The sequence below is a fragment of the Rhinichthys klamathensis genome, unplaced genomic scaffold, assembly GCF_029890125.1.
Source record: "Rhinichthys klamathensis goyatoka isolate OS25496 unplaced genomic scaffold, OSU_Roscu_1.1 h1tg000092l_1, whole genome shotgun sequence".
Classification (NCBI taxonomy): Eukaryota; Metazoa; Chordata; class Actinopteri; order Cypriniformes; family Leuciscidae; genus Rhinichthys; species Rhinichthys klamathensis.
In genome coordinates, this window is record NW_026606631.1 from 2,429,449 (window position 1) to 2,443,659 (window position 14,211).

The window sequence follows — 14,211 nt, forward strand, 5'->3', positions numbered from 1 at the left end:
ATGTTTGTTACATCGGTCATTCAAGTTAGTGCTGGGCTAACCTAAGCACTATTATTGATACAGTTCCCATTAGATATTGATATTCAATTAGAAATATGCATCTGTTTGTTGATGGACATACACTTGATACTGCTGATGGTGAGGAATTACAATTGCAACATCTCATAATGTACCACAAAATGAGTAGTCTATTACTGAGAAACGTCTTGCTAAGTCGTCCTTGTTATGGAGGTTCAGGTTCAATACCTAGTTCTTCCAATGTTTCATCATCGGATTCGCGCTCAAATTGATATGATAAAATCAACGTCATCATTACTGTCTTTACAGTGTGTACAATCGCTGAACTTTAGGAAGTCTCCTGAGCTGAAGTTCAGTTATGATAAAGGAAGTTTAGCTTCCGAAACACGAGCTGTATGCGGTAGACCAATCACAACAGACTGGGCCATCTGGCCAATCAGAGCAGGATAGGCTCGAGGAAAGGAGGGATTAAGAGAGACTAATTCATCTGTTGAGTCGTTTGAGAATCACTAAAAAATTTGGTGATGCGCAATGTATATTATGAGAAAATGAAACGTTTTTTGACCTTAGATGCATGTAAACCTGTTGTAGGAGACTTCTAAAACAAACTTTTACTGTATGTGTGTGTGTTTAAAATGTCATCTTAACAGGCCACCAAGAGTGTATGATTTTTGCGTATGAGTGGTTTCAGTTGTTCCTGATTTTTTTTGGTGTAAATTTAGAATAGATTTTAAAATAATGAAGTATCAAGTTTTGATGAATCATGATTTGTTCATGAAAACGTTTGTACACAGATTTCACGCACAAATTTGTGCGTACACATGTTTAGTGAATGAGATCCACTGCTTAATAGATCCTGCACTTTTATTTTTTGCCACCCTTGGCTGAGAGAAGAACTGACCAGAAAAAAAAATGGGTCTTGCAGCAGTTCCTTCTCTCCCAGGGAGATCTGTCCCCACCGGCATTCAGTGAGGCTGTTTTTAGATCTGGTTCATTATGATGACGCCAGCCTCTGCATGTTTTTCTGGGCAGGTCTAAATCAACAGACGAAAGCCTGCTCAGAGATGCCCTCAAGGGAACTTCTAGGATTATTTGGACTGGGAAGTTTTCCAATGCGGATCCCCCTACACCATCTGGGAGACTGAAGAGGATGTTGAAGAGGATGTTGAATCACCTGAGCCCATCCAGCCATCCACCATGACCATCATGTAAGCTCAATTCCTCTCTTTTCGGCCAAGAAGGCTGTTTTTGAACTCTCAGCCTGTCATGCATTGGCCAAGGACACCGTTTTTTTAACTCTCTGCCTGTCCTGTTTCATCCAAGGAGGCCATTTTTGAACTCTCAGCCTGTCTTGCATCGACCAGGGACACCGTTTTTTGAACTCTCTGTCTATCCTGTATCAGCAGAGGAGGTCTTCTCATAACCCTCTGCCCATGCTATCCAGTTCCTCAGTCCTATCTCCACTAGCTCCAGTAGTGGGCTCCCCCTGAACTCCTCACTCCCTTGGCTCCAGCTGGAATCGTTGTCCTTACAGCTACATGGGAGGGATGAGGGCTTCCTCGTCTTTTTTTATTATTTGTATCATGGCGCCATCCATGGCTGACGTGTTTAATTCGCTCAAGAAAAACACTGCAGATGTTCAGTTGAAAGTGTGATCACCAGTTCAAATCACAGTGTGGTATGGAAGCTGCACTTTTCAGGATAGGAAAGCACTCCAGCATGTGATAATACCAGCACAGTTCATATGTGGATTAGCCTTCCCATAACTTCAGGATACTCAGGAGGGGCCACAACACCATCAGGGACATCCACATCCACACATCCCCAACTAGGGTTGGGAATCGTAAGAAATTTTTCGGTTCCGGTTCCGATTCCGGTTCCGCCAAACGATTCCGGTTCCGGTTCCCATTCAATAAAAATTATTAAAACAACTAATACAAATAGTAGTACGGGGAAAATACACAATCCTTTTTGTGCTTTATTTCTGATACTTGTCAAATGAGTTTAACAGACTGGCAATGTCAACAAATGCAACATATTATTTAGCAATAATTTTTTCTGAAGGAAAATAAAAAATGTTGCATTCTCAAGGATAATTTGGGACCTCTCCTATATCTTATTGTATCTCCAGCAGTGGAATACCCTCTCAGAAGGGGTAGAATATGCTTGAACACACATGTAAGATCCAGACAGGTGAAACATAATATTTTTAAAATCGGTTTGAATGATTGATTCATAAAAACTTCACTTGTTTCCTTACTGGATTAAAGTGCTCTAGCAGTTAATAAACAGAAAGCATGCGTCTTGCGGAAGAACATTGTAGCCGGAGCTACTTCTCTATGTTTATGTCTATGATGGTGAGTCACGCAGGCACTGGGCTACTCCGCAGCAGTGCCGAACCGACCAGTGTAAAGTAGTCCGAGTCTAAACGCTTACAGCCTTACCGTAGTGATTCAGGATAAGACAAAAACACTTTTTGAAAAAAGGCATTCATGATGTAATCGCTCATTATATACATTTTGTAAATTCTGAAGCGAATTTTCGTTATTTGAAGCGACTTTCAAAAGGTGATTAACTGTTTTGGTTGCTACAGTAGACATCAGTGTTTATAATTCTCGAACTATAAACTTTTATCTCAGTACTTCTGTGATCATTTGAATATTTTTAACACAGAAATATCGATACTGTGTTGTTGAAAATGAAAAGACTGAAAGTAAAGCTAGCTGTTTCATGTAGAACTGCTCTCTCTGGGTCAGCGACAGCGCAAACAGATTTGAATGTCCCGGTGTGAAGTTTTTGTCATTTAGGAATAAGATCGCGTGGGTGTTTGAATCGAGATCGTTTAAAGATTAATGGCGGTGCAGCTCTACTGTCTTTATTCTCTCTCTCTGCGTTGATATCTGACGCAAAAAAAAAAAGTAACTTTAATACGAATAGTGCGAGGGACAGTGCATTCATTACAATTTTAATATTCATGTGGTGAGACGTCGCTATTAAAGGATAAGCTCCCAGCACTTCGTCCACACATCGCATCAGAACCGTTTTCGGAACCGAAACTCAGGAATTTCGCACGGTTCCGGTATTTTTGAAAAAACACTACCGGTTCTGCATAAGAACCGGTTCTCGGTTCCCAACCCTATCCACAACACAATCTCTTCACACTGCTGCCGTCTGGGAGACGGTGCATGAGTGTGAAATCAAGAACAAGAGTCTCAAACAGTTATTATCCACAAGCCATTAGACTCCTGAACAACACATGGAACACTATCTCCCCATTATCTTACTCACTGTTATCTTGATTGTTGCACAAAGCATATTTGCACTTCTTTTGTGTATATTCTGTCTGTATTTATATGGCATATTTTGTGTAAGGTAGACTTGCAAAGTAAGAATCTCATTGTGGTCAAAACCGTGGAGTTTTACTGTGCATATAACAATAAATATTGATCTTGTGTTTAATGGTGGTATCCATTAAGTGGTATCCACTATTCATTTAAAGGTTTTGTAAGAGCATAAATAGATAACTGTTGCAGTAACAAACTCTGAAGGTGGCTGATAATAACGTAGGTTTAAAATGTTTAATAGCTATTCAACACTTTTTGACATTTTATTGATAGAAAAAAATGACGGGGAGACAAGACTGGGAAGGATCTAGATACGATGTGTAGCAGACTCAAACCTAATTTTCCCACATGAGCACCAAAGTTATAAAAATGGGGATGCCATGAACTAACCACTAAGAAATGAGCCCAAGATACAAGAGAAGATGTATAAACTCCTTCACACCAAATTTTTTGAGAATTTTTTGTGTCAATGTAGTCATATCATACAAGTAGTTGTAGTTAATGAAAATAGTTTTGGTGTATTTCATATTTTGTATCGTTTAGCAATAATTGGTCATTGTATTTGGAGGGTACATTATATATATATATTTATTTATTTATTTTATAGAATAACAAAAATTTGCCCAAAAATTGTTTGAGAAGTCATAGGCAAATATTTGTGGTACTAATAACTATTCTCCAAAAATCTGAACAATTTAAACTTTCATGTAATTTAGTTGCACTGTATGAAAACAATGCAACATTTTATGAAAACTGTATGAAAACAAACTTCTTTTTTTTTCATTAAAAAGTGAATGCAAATAGTTTTGTTGCCTTAAACTGTTCGCAAATAATTCATACCTTTAAGTCATAGAGTCACATCATACCTGATGCAAACAGTTTTGGTGCCAAAAGTGCGAATTTTCATCATTAGCATCGTCATAAGAACGGCCGCATCTGAGGCAGTAAGTGTATCGCATACATTTTCATCAACTTACAGGTTATAAAGTTTATTGTAACTATGTGAGCGCTAAGTTTTTTCTGTATTTTGACCAACATCTCATGTTATAAAAGATGAAGTGCTACGCACAGGCTATTTAAAACAGTACTGGCTATGACACGACGACAAATAAAAAAAATTAAAAACCTGTACATATTATACAACTTGTTTCAATTGAGTCCTATAGAAATTAAAGCAAATAGTTTAGGTGGCAGAAATTTATTGCAAATAATCCATTCATTGATTTCATAGTTGATGCAATTAGCTTTGGTGCCAAAAAAGTGTAATTTACTTACACTGTATCTAATATGAATAGTTTTGGAGCCAAAAATGATCTTTGAATATTAAATGATTTTATGTCACTTGTCAAGTGACCTGGTGAAAACAGTATGGTGATGTAGAGAGTTGTGACAGCTGGGTAACACTTACTGCAGGAGGTCCTGGTCTGTGAGAGGCGAGCACTGCAGCAGCTGCAATATGTGTGAGGACTCCGAGGAGCTGCTCAGATCTCCATCCCTGCAGCTCTTCGCCGTCATCTTCGACAAGCTGGAGCAGCAGAGAGCCAGTTCCAGAGCGTCCATCCAACAGCGTCCTGGAGCACACGACATTAGGCTGTAGCCCTCAGGTGGACTCACTATTGAGAAGGCAGTTTTACAGAAGATAAATGCCTATGCTCACCATCAGATTCAGATGCTGCCCTGAAGATCAGGTAATTACTAGGCAAGGGTTGTGTGATGGAACCAACGTTTTCTCCTTTAGGACCCTGAAAAAAACACAGACACTAATCAGTCCCAACAATAAGGTCAAGAAAACATGTTCTTGAAGATGTTCTTGTCTAACCTTCATGGCCCATATGGACTTATCCAGCGGATGGTAGAGTTTGAAGCAGAATCCGTCCTTCTTTGAGGGTCTTTCGATGAGTTTGCAGGCGTTGAGAAGAATCGTTCCCACCCAGTGATCCGAACCGGGCGTCTTGAATATCAGGAGAATGCCAGGCTTCAGGATGCACCATAATTTAGTCCAGCTCTTCAATGTTCCCCGAATCTGATACATCCAAGAACCACATCTTAAAGCTGTTGCGAAATGATTCATTGCTAGAATGAAAACCAATGAGGTTTACTAACCTTTAGCCAGTTGGACATAATAACCACACTTGGATCCTTTAGTGCACTGAACAGTTCATTGGCGACCCTCTTCTTTTCCTGGCGATAGTTCTTTTTCTGAACCTGCAATATAAAAGGTTAAGGTTTAATGCATTGCTCAAACATCAGCTAGGGGGCGTAAGTGGGCGGCAAGACATGTAAAATGTCTGAAAACCTTGTTGAACACTAGAGTGCAGCATTTACAATACTAAAGGGCAACAAACCAACTAAAGATATACAGTAGCTGCAAGCAGAAATTAGTGGAATCTAAATATGTGTTTTTTAGTCATTTAAAAAAAAGTTTTGCTTTGTTTTCTATGAATTCTCTGTTGAACAATTTATCTGAAGATTCTTATATACCTGATAGAGCTTGGGTATTTAGATTTTTATAGCATTACAGATAACACATCATATTGATGATTGCATGTACAAAACTTAAATTATATACCTCTTTTAATTTTTAAATCTTTTAATGCTTTTATTTTAGATGGAGGAGAAGAACTCTGCCAGTCAATGCAAACATCACTTATCTCGAACCTAGTCATTTTTGTTTTCGTAAAAGGATAACCCAAAATTAATATTAGAGTCTATGAGTTGCACTGACGGCCTTACATTTTAATGTCTAAATTCACGAAAACTCAACAAAAATCTATGTAAATTTTAGAGTTAGGAACATTTAAATTTATAATGAGAGGATGAAAAATAAATAGAGTGCCACTGAGAATTTTAGAAATAACACTGACAAGACAAGTTTATTTTATATAAAGTAGTTCTTAATGTTTTGAATTGGCTTTATTCTGGCTTTATTTATACTTTCAGTTCAGTTTTTATTTTATTTTATTTTTTTAGTAATACATTGTATGTGCTCTTTTTATTAGTTTTTTTATCTAGCTTTAATTTATTTTTATTTCAATTTCAGTTTTAGCTTCAGTAATTTTAGTACTTCAATTTAGTTGCCATGTAACATTTCAAATTTTTGTTTACATTTTTTAAATTGAATCTTTTCATCAAATACTTATAATTTATTGTATTTCAAGTAACAAAAATGGGTTTAATATTTATAACAATAACAACACTGAGCGAGTGGTTCATTAGATAAAGATTTTTAAAGGATTCACAGAAAATATCAAATACCAAAAACATTTTCATAACAGAACGTTCAGAAAGGTCCTTAATTGAGGCAAATGTGTTCCTAGTGAGAGGTTTCCATACATCCGTCCCAAACTGACAAAAAAGCCCTAACCAGTCCCTAGCCACATGCAAAGTTTGGTGGGATAACATTTGTAGCTGTTCAAACTTCAAAGTAAAAAGATGAAAAACAGGCCAGATGAAAAGCTGGATTCAATATTTTAATAAATATTTTAGTATTTCCTCTGCTTAGAGAAAGTGCCTGTGTGCAGGTTCTGTGCCGTCCACCTGTTGACACCGCAACCAAGCTGCTGTTTTGAGAAACTGGGTCAGGAACTCAGCCTTGAGTGGGAAGCACATCATACCTTAAGCGATTCTTTCCTTGCCAGCTTCTCCGTGGGCGAGGAAGACTCCTTCTCCAAACCAATAAACATTCTGGATTCCGACTGAGGAAAAGAAGAGATTGCAAAACAGAAAATCCCATAAAAATTCATTTAAAATTCATGTAAAGTCCACATGAGATCAAAATTGACCTTATTTATTTATTTATGTTCCTGAGCTTAACATGGACAATTCACCACTGCACATTATTCCAAAGAAGAAAAAAAAAAGATTTGTAGTCATTTTGCTCCACCTATAAAGTGACTTGATAACATTTGACATCACTGAATATCCTTACATTACGGAAACAAAACGGGTTGCGAATGCCGTTTCATGCTCACGTTCCCACCATAATAATCATATTAAGTAAGTATATTAATTTAGAAATTGTAATGCAAATGAAGCAACTTCCAGCTACAACTCTTTCACACTAACTGCAAAAGGAGCCAGGCTAAATGCAGCAGGTTTGTTTGGTCAGCTGTGGGTGTCAGTTGAACCAAAATATGGAGAAGACAGCTTCCCTCTTAGGCTCAAATTAGCCTGTATGATTGAGTGTGGAGTCCAAAATAACACCAGTAATGTTATTTCACAGTTTTATATTCAGGGATGTTATAAAACAATGCAAATATTACAAAATGTGACATGAAAAAGTATATAAATCACTACTTTTTTCTAAAATAACACCGTCCCAACAGCGACACGAGCAGGTAAAGTTGTAGCGGGAGTCCTTGTCTCTCTTGCCTCTCCTGAGCCTATTGAGTTTTAACAGACCCCCTAAAGCGTGCAGTGGGTTTGGTGGGAGGTAACTGAGAATGAATAGGGGAAAGTCACATTAGAGCAGGCAATGGCTGTGCCCGAAATCGCCCCCTATACCCTTAAGTGTACGGTAGGCAAGGCTAGCTCTTCGGAGAGGCTAGCAATAGCAAGTTAGCTTTCAAAGCATGAGATCCCACCCTTCCTTCAGAGCGACTCCAGGGCAGAGTCTGAAAAGCATCACGAGAGACCACATAACATTACAATAATAATGAACGTGATCAACTTACAGAGCTCTTACTTGTCCCACCTGACTGCTGCAGATTTATTTCGGCATTGATAGTGTTGACATAGGAACGCAAATCCGAGTCTGAGGACGTAAACAGCTCCGGATAGAAAGTCACGGGTTTCCATCTCGTAATTACGGCTATAAAAGATGGCTGCTGTTTGTGTGTGGCGCTCGGTGACTGACGTCTGTCTACAACTCTACATAGCCTTACAGAACGAACTGATGACGTGTGATGTCTTGTTTAATTAAGGTTTATACATAGTTTCCATGACAGAGTTCAAGATAAATATTTTAATTACTACCTCGAGCTGCCAGTTTGCTAATCATTCAAATCATTTTTAAACAGCAAGCTCAAAATATGCCAACTAAGCGGCAGCCCTTCTAGGGAACTCAGTGTCTGAGTTCACTCACTTGTTTTCATTCACTTCTTCAAGTGGACTATATTAGTGGAGTAATGTGGGGAAAAGTGAATGAGGGAATAGGGGGTGATTTCGTACACAACTAATGCCTCCATCAGGCTTGTGCGAATAATCCTGTCTCTTGTTTTTGTGTGCGTTTGTGAGTCGTCTGAATGAACAAAATGATGGCGTTAATGGGAAGAATATTTAAAAAGTAAGTAAACAACTCACCCACTTAGATATCACCGCTTTATGACACGTCAAAATCAAACTTAAAATGCCCTTAAAACATGATTTGAGGCAGATTTTTTAGTGAGCAATCAGCTTGGTCTTGGTTTATGCCTGTAACCAGTGTTTACAGAGTTTGATAACTGATGATCCAGAATAAAAGTTGACTATTAAAAAAATATCTGAAGATCAGTTCACAAATAAAATATATTGTTTAAATTATTACTGTCTTTAGTTATTTTTTTAATAAATGTAAAAATGCTTAAAACACTAACTTGATGAGATTTAAACTTGGTTATAATAAACAGAAGATTAATAACATTGTTACTGTAAAAATACAAAATAGAGGTGTATTTAGTTTCTTTTCTTCTTCTTTTGATGTAACGTAATGTTTATTTTACCGGGAAAATGTGACAACATAAAGTGTAACTGGGACATTTGATTTATATACATAAAAAAGCCATTGAGCCATTATCTATAAATAGTAAGTAATCATAATATTATCAGAATATCCAACTAATACAGTAGTTGCAGGTGCGATGCTAAATGCTTTTTTTTCAGGCTTATACAAATGCGATGCATTAATGTTACAGTTCAATGTCTCACATGGGTGAATGAATGACAGGCTTTTACTCTAGATTCGCCCATTAAAAACACATGATGCAGACAAATGCGTTTTATATGTGCCTGTTTTAGTTCTGATTTACTAAAAGCTTTTACCGCATGTAAAACGGTTTGAGAGAAATGAATAAGGAAGACTGTGATTGGTTAAGTTTTGACAAGCACTAATTGCAGGTCATTTCGCTTCGCATTAGCAGAGGTCTAGGGAGTGAATCCTCTTATCTTTCATTTAGCAGCATTCAGAAATAAACTCTAGTTAAAATGTTAACTAGTAAGCGGGTTGAAATAACAGATGTGTTATGGAAATGCTCTTCAACCAGCAGCAAGTACGGTGAATTTTCTTTCCCATCTGCATTATTTTGTTGTCATATTCCATACGGGCAGTCAACAAAAAGATTAACGCACCACGCTGCTGGGCGACCGGGCCGGGCTGACCTCGTCCCTCGGTAAGGGCAAACCGTTCCGCTCCGTTTCATTACCTGAAGAACACACGCATGCACACACACGCACACACACACCCACACCAGCAAACGAACACCACATTAATATATCAAGGGTAAAAAATTATAATCACCAGGACTATGAATACACATACAACGCTACAGTAAATAACATTTTAGCAGGGGATTTCAAAACATAATCAGCTCAGTTAAAGATTAAATGAAATAAATTTTTTACACTTTCTTTTTGTAGTACATGTCCCTTATTGTGCAGTTGTTTGTAGTAGCTGTGTGGTTTCTATGATATTCTAAGTGGTTGTCAGGCGGGCATTGCTAGTGGTTGACAGGGATGGTTTGTAGCCGTTAAAAACAGAGTTCTGACACTCCCATAGGCTTCCATAGGAATTGAGGAATGCGGAAGTAAAGCGTGTCATGGAGCGACCAATAGTTCCAAACAACCAATAGTTCCAGCATTGAACCCCATTCATGTCAGTGTGTCTCAAGCACACTCGCTGGAAAGTTGATGAAATTACTGTATATTTTGAGATTTTATCACATTCATTGATTAATTAGTTGAAGCGAGTTAGATAACATGAGCAGCACTGCAACAGCTACTAACCAGATGCTATCTGTCATATTTTAACAGTTTTTAGTCTCTCTGAGATCTTTATCTCCAAGTAGGAGGTCGAAGGAGTTTCTATGGAGCCCATTCAAGGAATAACGTATAGCGCCTGGATATATAATAGAGTTGAATGCCTTGTTTTTTTAAACAATATTTAGAACTTATTTCTTGGGTTAAATTCAGTTTGTTAGCATCATTCATTTATATTCACCCGTCGTGAATGCTTATGAGTATCATAAAATAACATTAGGACGTTTACAACATCAAGGGCCCTGTTTTAACGATCTAAGCACATGGTCTAAAGCGCAGGACGCAAGTGCACTTAGGGCGTGTCCGAATCCACTTTTGCTAGTTTATCGACGGAAAAATGTTCTGCGCACCCGGCGCATGGTCTAAAAGGGTTGTTCCTATTCTCTTAATGAGTAATGGGTGTGTTTTGGGCGTAACCTGCAATAAACCAATCAGAGTCTCATCTCCGATTCCCTTTAAAAGCCAGTTTGCGCTCGCGCCATGGCGGATTCGCTATTTACATGGCGGAATTAGCAAGCGGAAAGACTGAACGCTTCTCCAGAGATGAAACGGATCTGCTCGCGCGCGAGGTTAAAGTGCAAACAGACCATCTACGGGACAAGCCGGACTCCACCATATTTTCTTTATGCACACAATATTAATCTTTTATATTGTAATCCTTTTATTTTTAATATTTGGCGTGTTTGTGTGCTGCTGCGTATCCCTGTGTGTGTAATAAGCAGAGTGTACCCACGTTGTGAACCCGCCTATAGGCGCACAGTACTAATGCGCCCCTTTAAATAAAAAAATACTGCACCATTGAATTTAGACCAGGTTTTTGTTGGTCATTCGCGTAGTCTATTTCAGTTTCCTCAAAATAGCAAATCGCCAATGCGCCTGAACACACCTCGTTTTCAGAACAGCAGCCCATGGGTGCATAAATGGGCGCAAATGCATTTGCTTTAAACAATGTGGCAGGACGTGAAAATGATAACTGCATCGGGCTGAAACTAGCAAAAAACCCTTGCGATGTTTTGCAAATGCCTGACGCTGAGCCGGGTGTAGGATAGGACCCTATATGACAGATAGTAGCAGGTTTATAAGGCTGCTGTCACTTTAAGACCAAATGCACAGATCTAATATACTGACAAGCATTCGATTACTTTCCCAACTGTTTATGTTCACTTAAGACATAACCGACTACGTTTAAGTGAAAACTTGCCAAGACTGGCATTTTGACATATTTCTGTGTGTATTTGTCCGTTTAAGCGCATGCCCGAAGCCCAACGTAGCCTATAGGCTATTTCGTTCCATCTAAGATCGATCGCACAGAAAGCCGCCTGGAGAATAGCAGCTCTTTCTCAGCTCAATACGCTTTTAACTCTTCTTTTTAGTATTGAGCATGTCCGACAGGAGACTGTATTACGACAGTCATGTTACATGATTTGACTGATTTGGATGGGTTCATCCCTGGTAGTTCGGGGTCCCTACGCAACTTGAGTACTTTGCGTATAGGGAGGACCGGCACTGGCTTGAACAGACAAATTCGCACAAAAATGATGTCAACGTGGCAGTGGCATTGCCCTTGGTGAGTATCTTAGCCGACATAGTCGGTTAGTCTTAAGTGAATGTAAACAGTCGAGAAAGACAACGCATGAGTACAGTATCAGTATATTGGATCCATGCCTTATGCCTTAAAGGGATAGTTCACCCAAAAATGAAAATGATCCCATGATTTACTCACCCTGAAGCCATCCTAGGTATTTATGACATTCTTCTTTCAGACGAATACAATTGGAGTTATATTAAAAAATGTCCTGGCTCTTCCAAGCTTTATAATGGAAGTGAATGGGCACCATTTTTTGAAGTCCATACAAGTGCATCTATCCATCATAAAAGTGTCCCAAACGGCTCCGAGCATACGCATCGATCCACAGGGAAAGAGTGACCCTTAAGCTTGACGCACAACGTAATGACGAACGGGGTTGCCCAGCCCTGTTTGTTTGAACCACGAGAGACGTCAAAGCTTACGCTACTCCTACATCATGTGTTACTCTTTTGGCGCAAGTTGACTTGCGTAGGCCTTGCGTAGGCCGTCTGCCGGAAGATAGTTATTTTAGTCAATAAAGTTTTAAATATAGACATTTTTCTTACAAGAACGCTTCGCTTCAGAAGGCCTTTATTAACCCCTCGGAGCCGTTTTGGACACTTTTATGATGGATAGATGCACTTGTATGGACTTCAAAAAAAATGGTACCCATTCACCGCCATTATAAAGCTTGGAAGAGCCAGGATTTTTTTTTTTATATATATATATACAGTAACTCCGATTGTATTCGTCTGAAAGAAGAATGTCATATACACCTAGGATGGCTCCGGAGTGAGTAACTCATGGGCTAATTTTCATTTTTGGGTGAACTATCCCTTTAAAGTGACAGCAACCTAACATTCCTGCTGCTGTCTGCGTTTTTAATGTTAATCAGACAACAAAAGACAAAGAAAGCACTCACTGCTCGACTGAATACATTTTGTAGCTTTTTAAAGGATTAATCTTTGTTTATTTTATACAGTGAAGATTATATGCAGTATTATTTTACATGTGATCACTTTAATACATTTCTGTACCTGAAAAGCACTGTTTATTCTATTTATATCTTTGCTCTATTGTATTTGTTTGTGCTATTCCTTGTAGTTTGATTTGTTATGTCCTTTACTTTAATTTGACAGTTAGTCAAATACCGAACCGTACCAAAACCGTGACCCTAAAACGGTGATACAAACCGAACCGAGAGTCATTTTTAACCGTTGCATCCCTAATTTGTAGCGTTTCATGCGGTTCCTACAGTGTTTTCCTACAGTGGTTGCCAGGGCATTGCATTGTGGAATATTAATGAAGCTAAATGCACTATGAATGAGGTTTTGTGACGAAAAACTGTTCTGCTCTTGAATTCTTTAACACATCTGTCTACCATAACCGTATTACGTAGAAGCAGTGAGCTCCTCCATGTCTCTTGTGCTCAAAGGATGTAATGCTTCCACACATTTAAGAATAGAATGGATACCTGGGCTGAGTGGGTACAGTTCATGGTCTCCTCCATAGGACAGGTTGCGGGTCAGTACACGCGGGTCGATCTGGGGAGGTGACGTGGCTGTGGGACAGAGAGAGAACCGTCTGCGGAACAAGTTCTCCTCCTTCATTGTGTCAGCCAGTCTGTCCACCTGCAGGAGAAAGGAGGAATATCATTATAGTGTGTAGCTAGCAGCATAATGCACCGAAATACTAATGGATCATCACACACATACACACGCAAATTAATGTTAATGCTGCAGTGTTATACAGCCCTTTTCCTTAACAGAGGTAATAGATAATCAGCAAAGCAAAGCAAAGTGGGAGTGTGTGAGCAAATGTATGTGTCCGGATGAAACTGTTCCAGAAAGCTTATGCAACACAAAAATGAATGCTAAATGAGAAGAGCAGCAGACAGAATCTAAATACTTTAAGACGAACTGATTCTAGTGAGGAGAATGCCATCTACAAGAAAATAATATAACTTTCTAATGTTTTGTCCAAGCAAATTACTCTTCTAAGTTTATTCATGTAAAGAATCATTAAAAAAATGAATCAGTCCTTCAAAAAACAAAACAAAAACGTACTGAATCCATACTGTTTCTCATAAACCTAACCCCATCCATCCATGAGTGTATACAGATTTCAAAATCAACCACAACCAATGGCGCAGTATTTTTTTTTGTTATTTAAAGGCCACATTAGTAATATGCACCTATAGGCGGGTTGCTTTTACAAATTGAACCAATCAAATTGTAGGGAAATTATGTAATGTTTCATGTCACGCTTTAA

General features: G+C 38.6%; 1 protein-coding gene across 1 annotated transcript in view; it reads right to left on the reverse strand.

Annotated features, from left to right (window-relative positions):
- The window catches only part of osbpl5 (oxysterol binding protein-like 5), a 63,700-nt gene that overhangs the window by 21,132 nt on the left and 28,357 nt on the right, over positions 1–14,211 (reverse strand). The window contains exons 2-8 of the mRNA XM_056252122.1: positions 13,415–13,571; positions 9,687–9,760; positions 6,977–7,057; positions 5,466–5,567; positions 5,182–5,385; positions 5,020–5,104; positions 4,771–4,933 (exon numbers count right to left, since the gene is read on the reverse strand). Of these exons, the coding sequence (XP_056108097.1) occupies positions 4,771–4,933; positions 5,020–5,104; positions 5,182–5,385; positions 5,466–5,567; positions 6,977–7,057; positions 9,687–9,760; positions 13,415–13,550 (845 nt within the window). The 5' untranslated portion in view covers positions 13,551–13,571. The remainder of the gene's footprint in view (positions 1–4,770; positions 4,934–5,019; positions 5,105–5,181; positions 5,386–5,465; positions 5,568–6,976; positions 7,058–9,686; positions 9,761–13,414; positions 13,572–14,211) is intronic.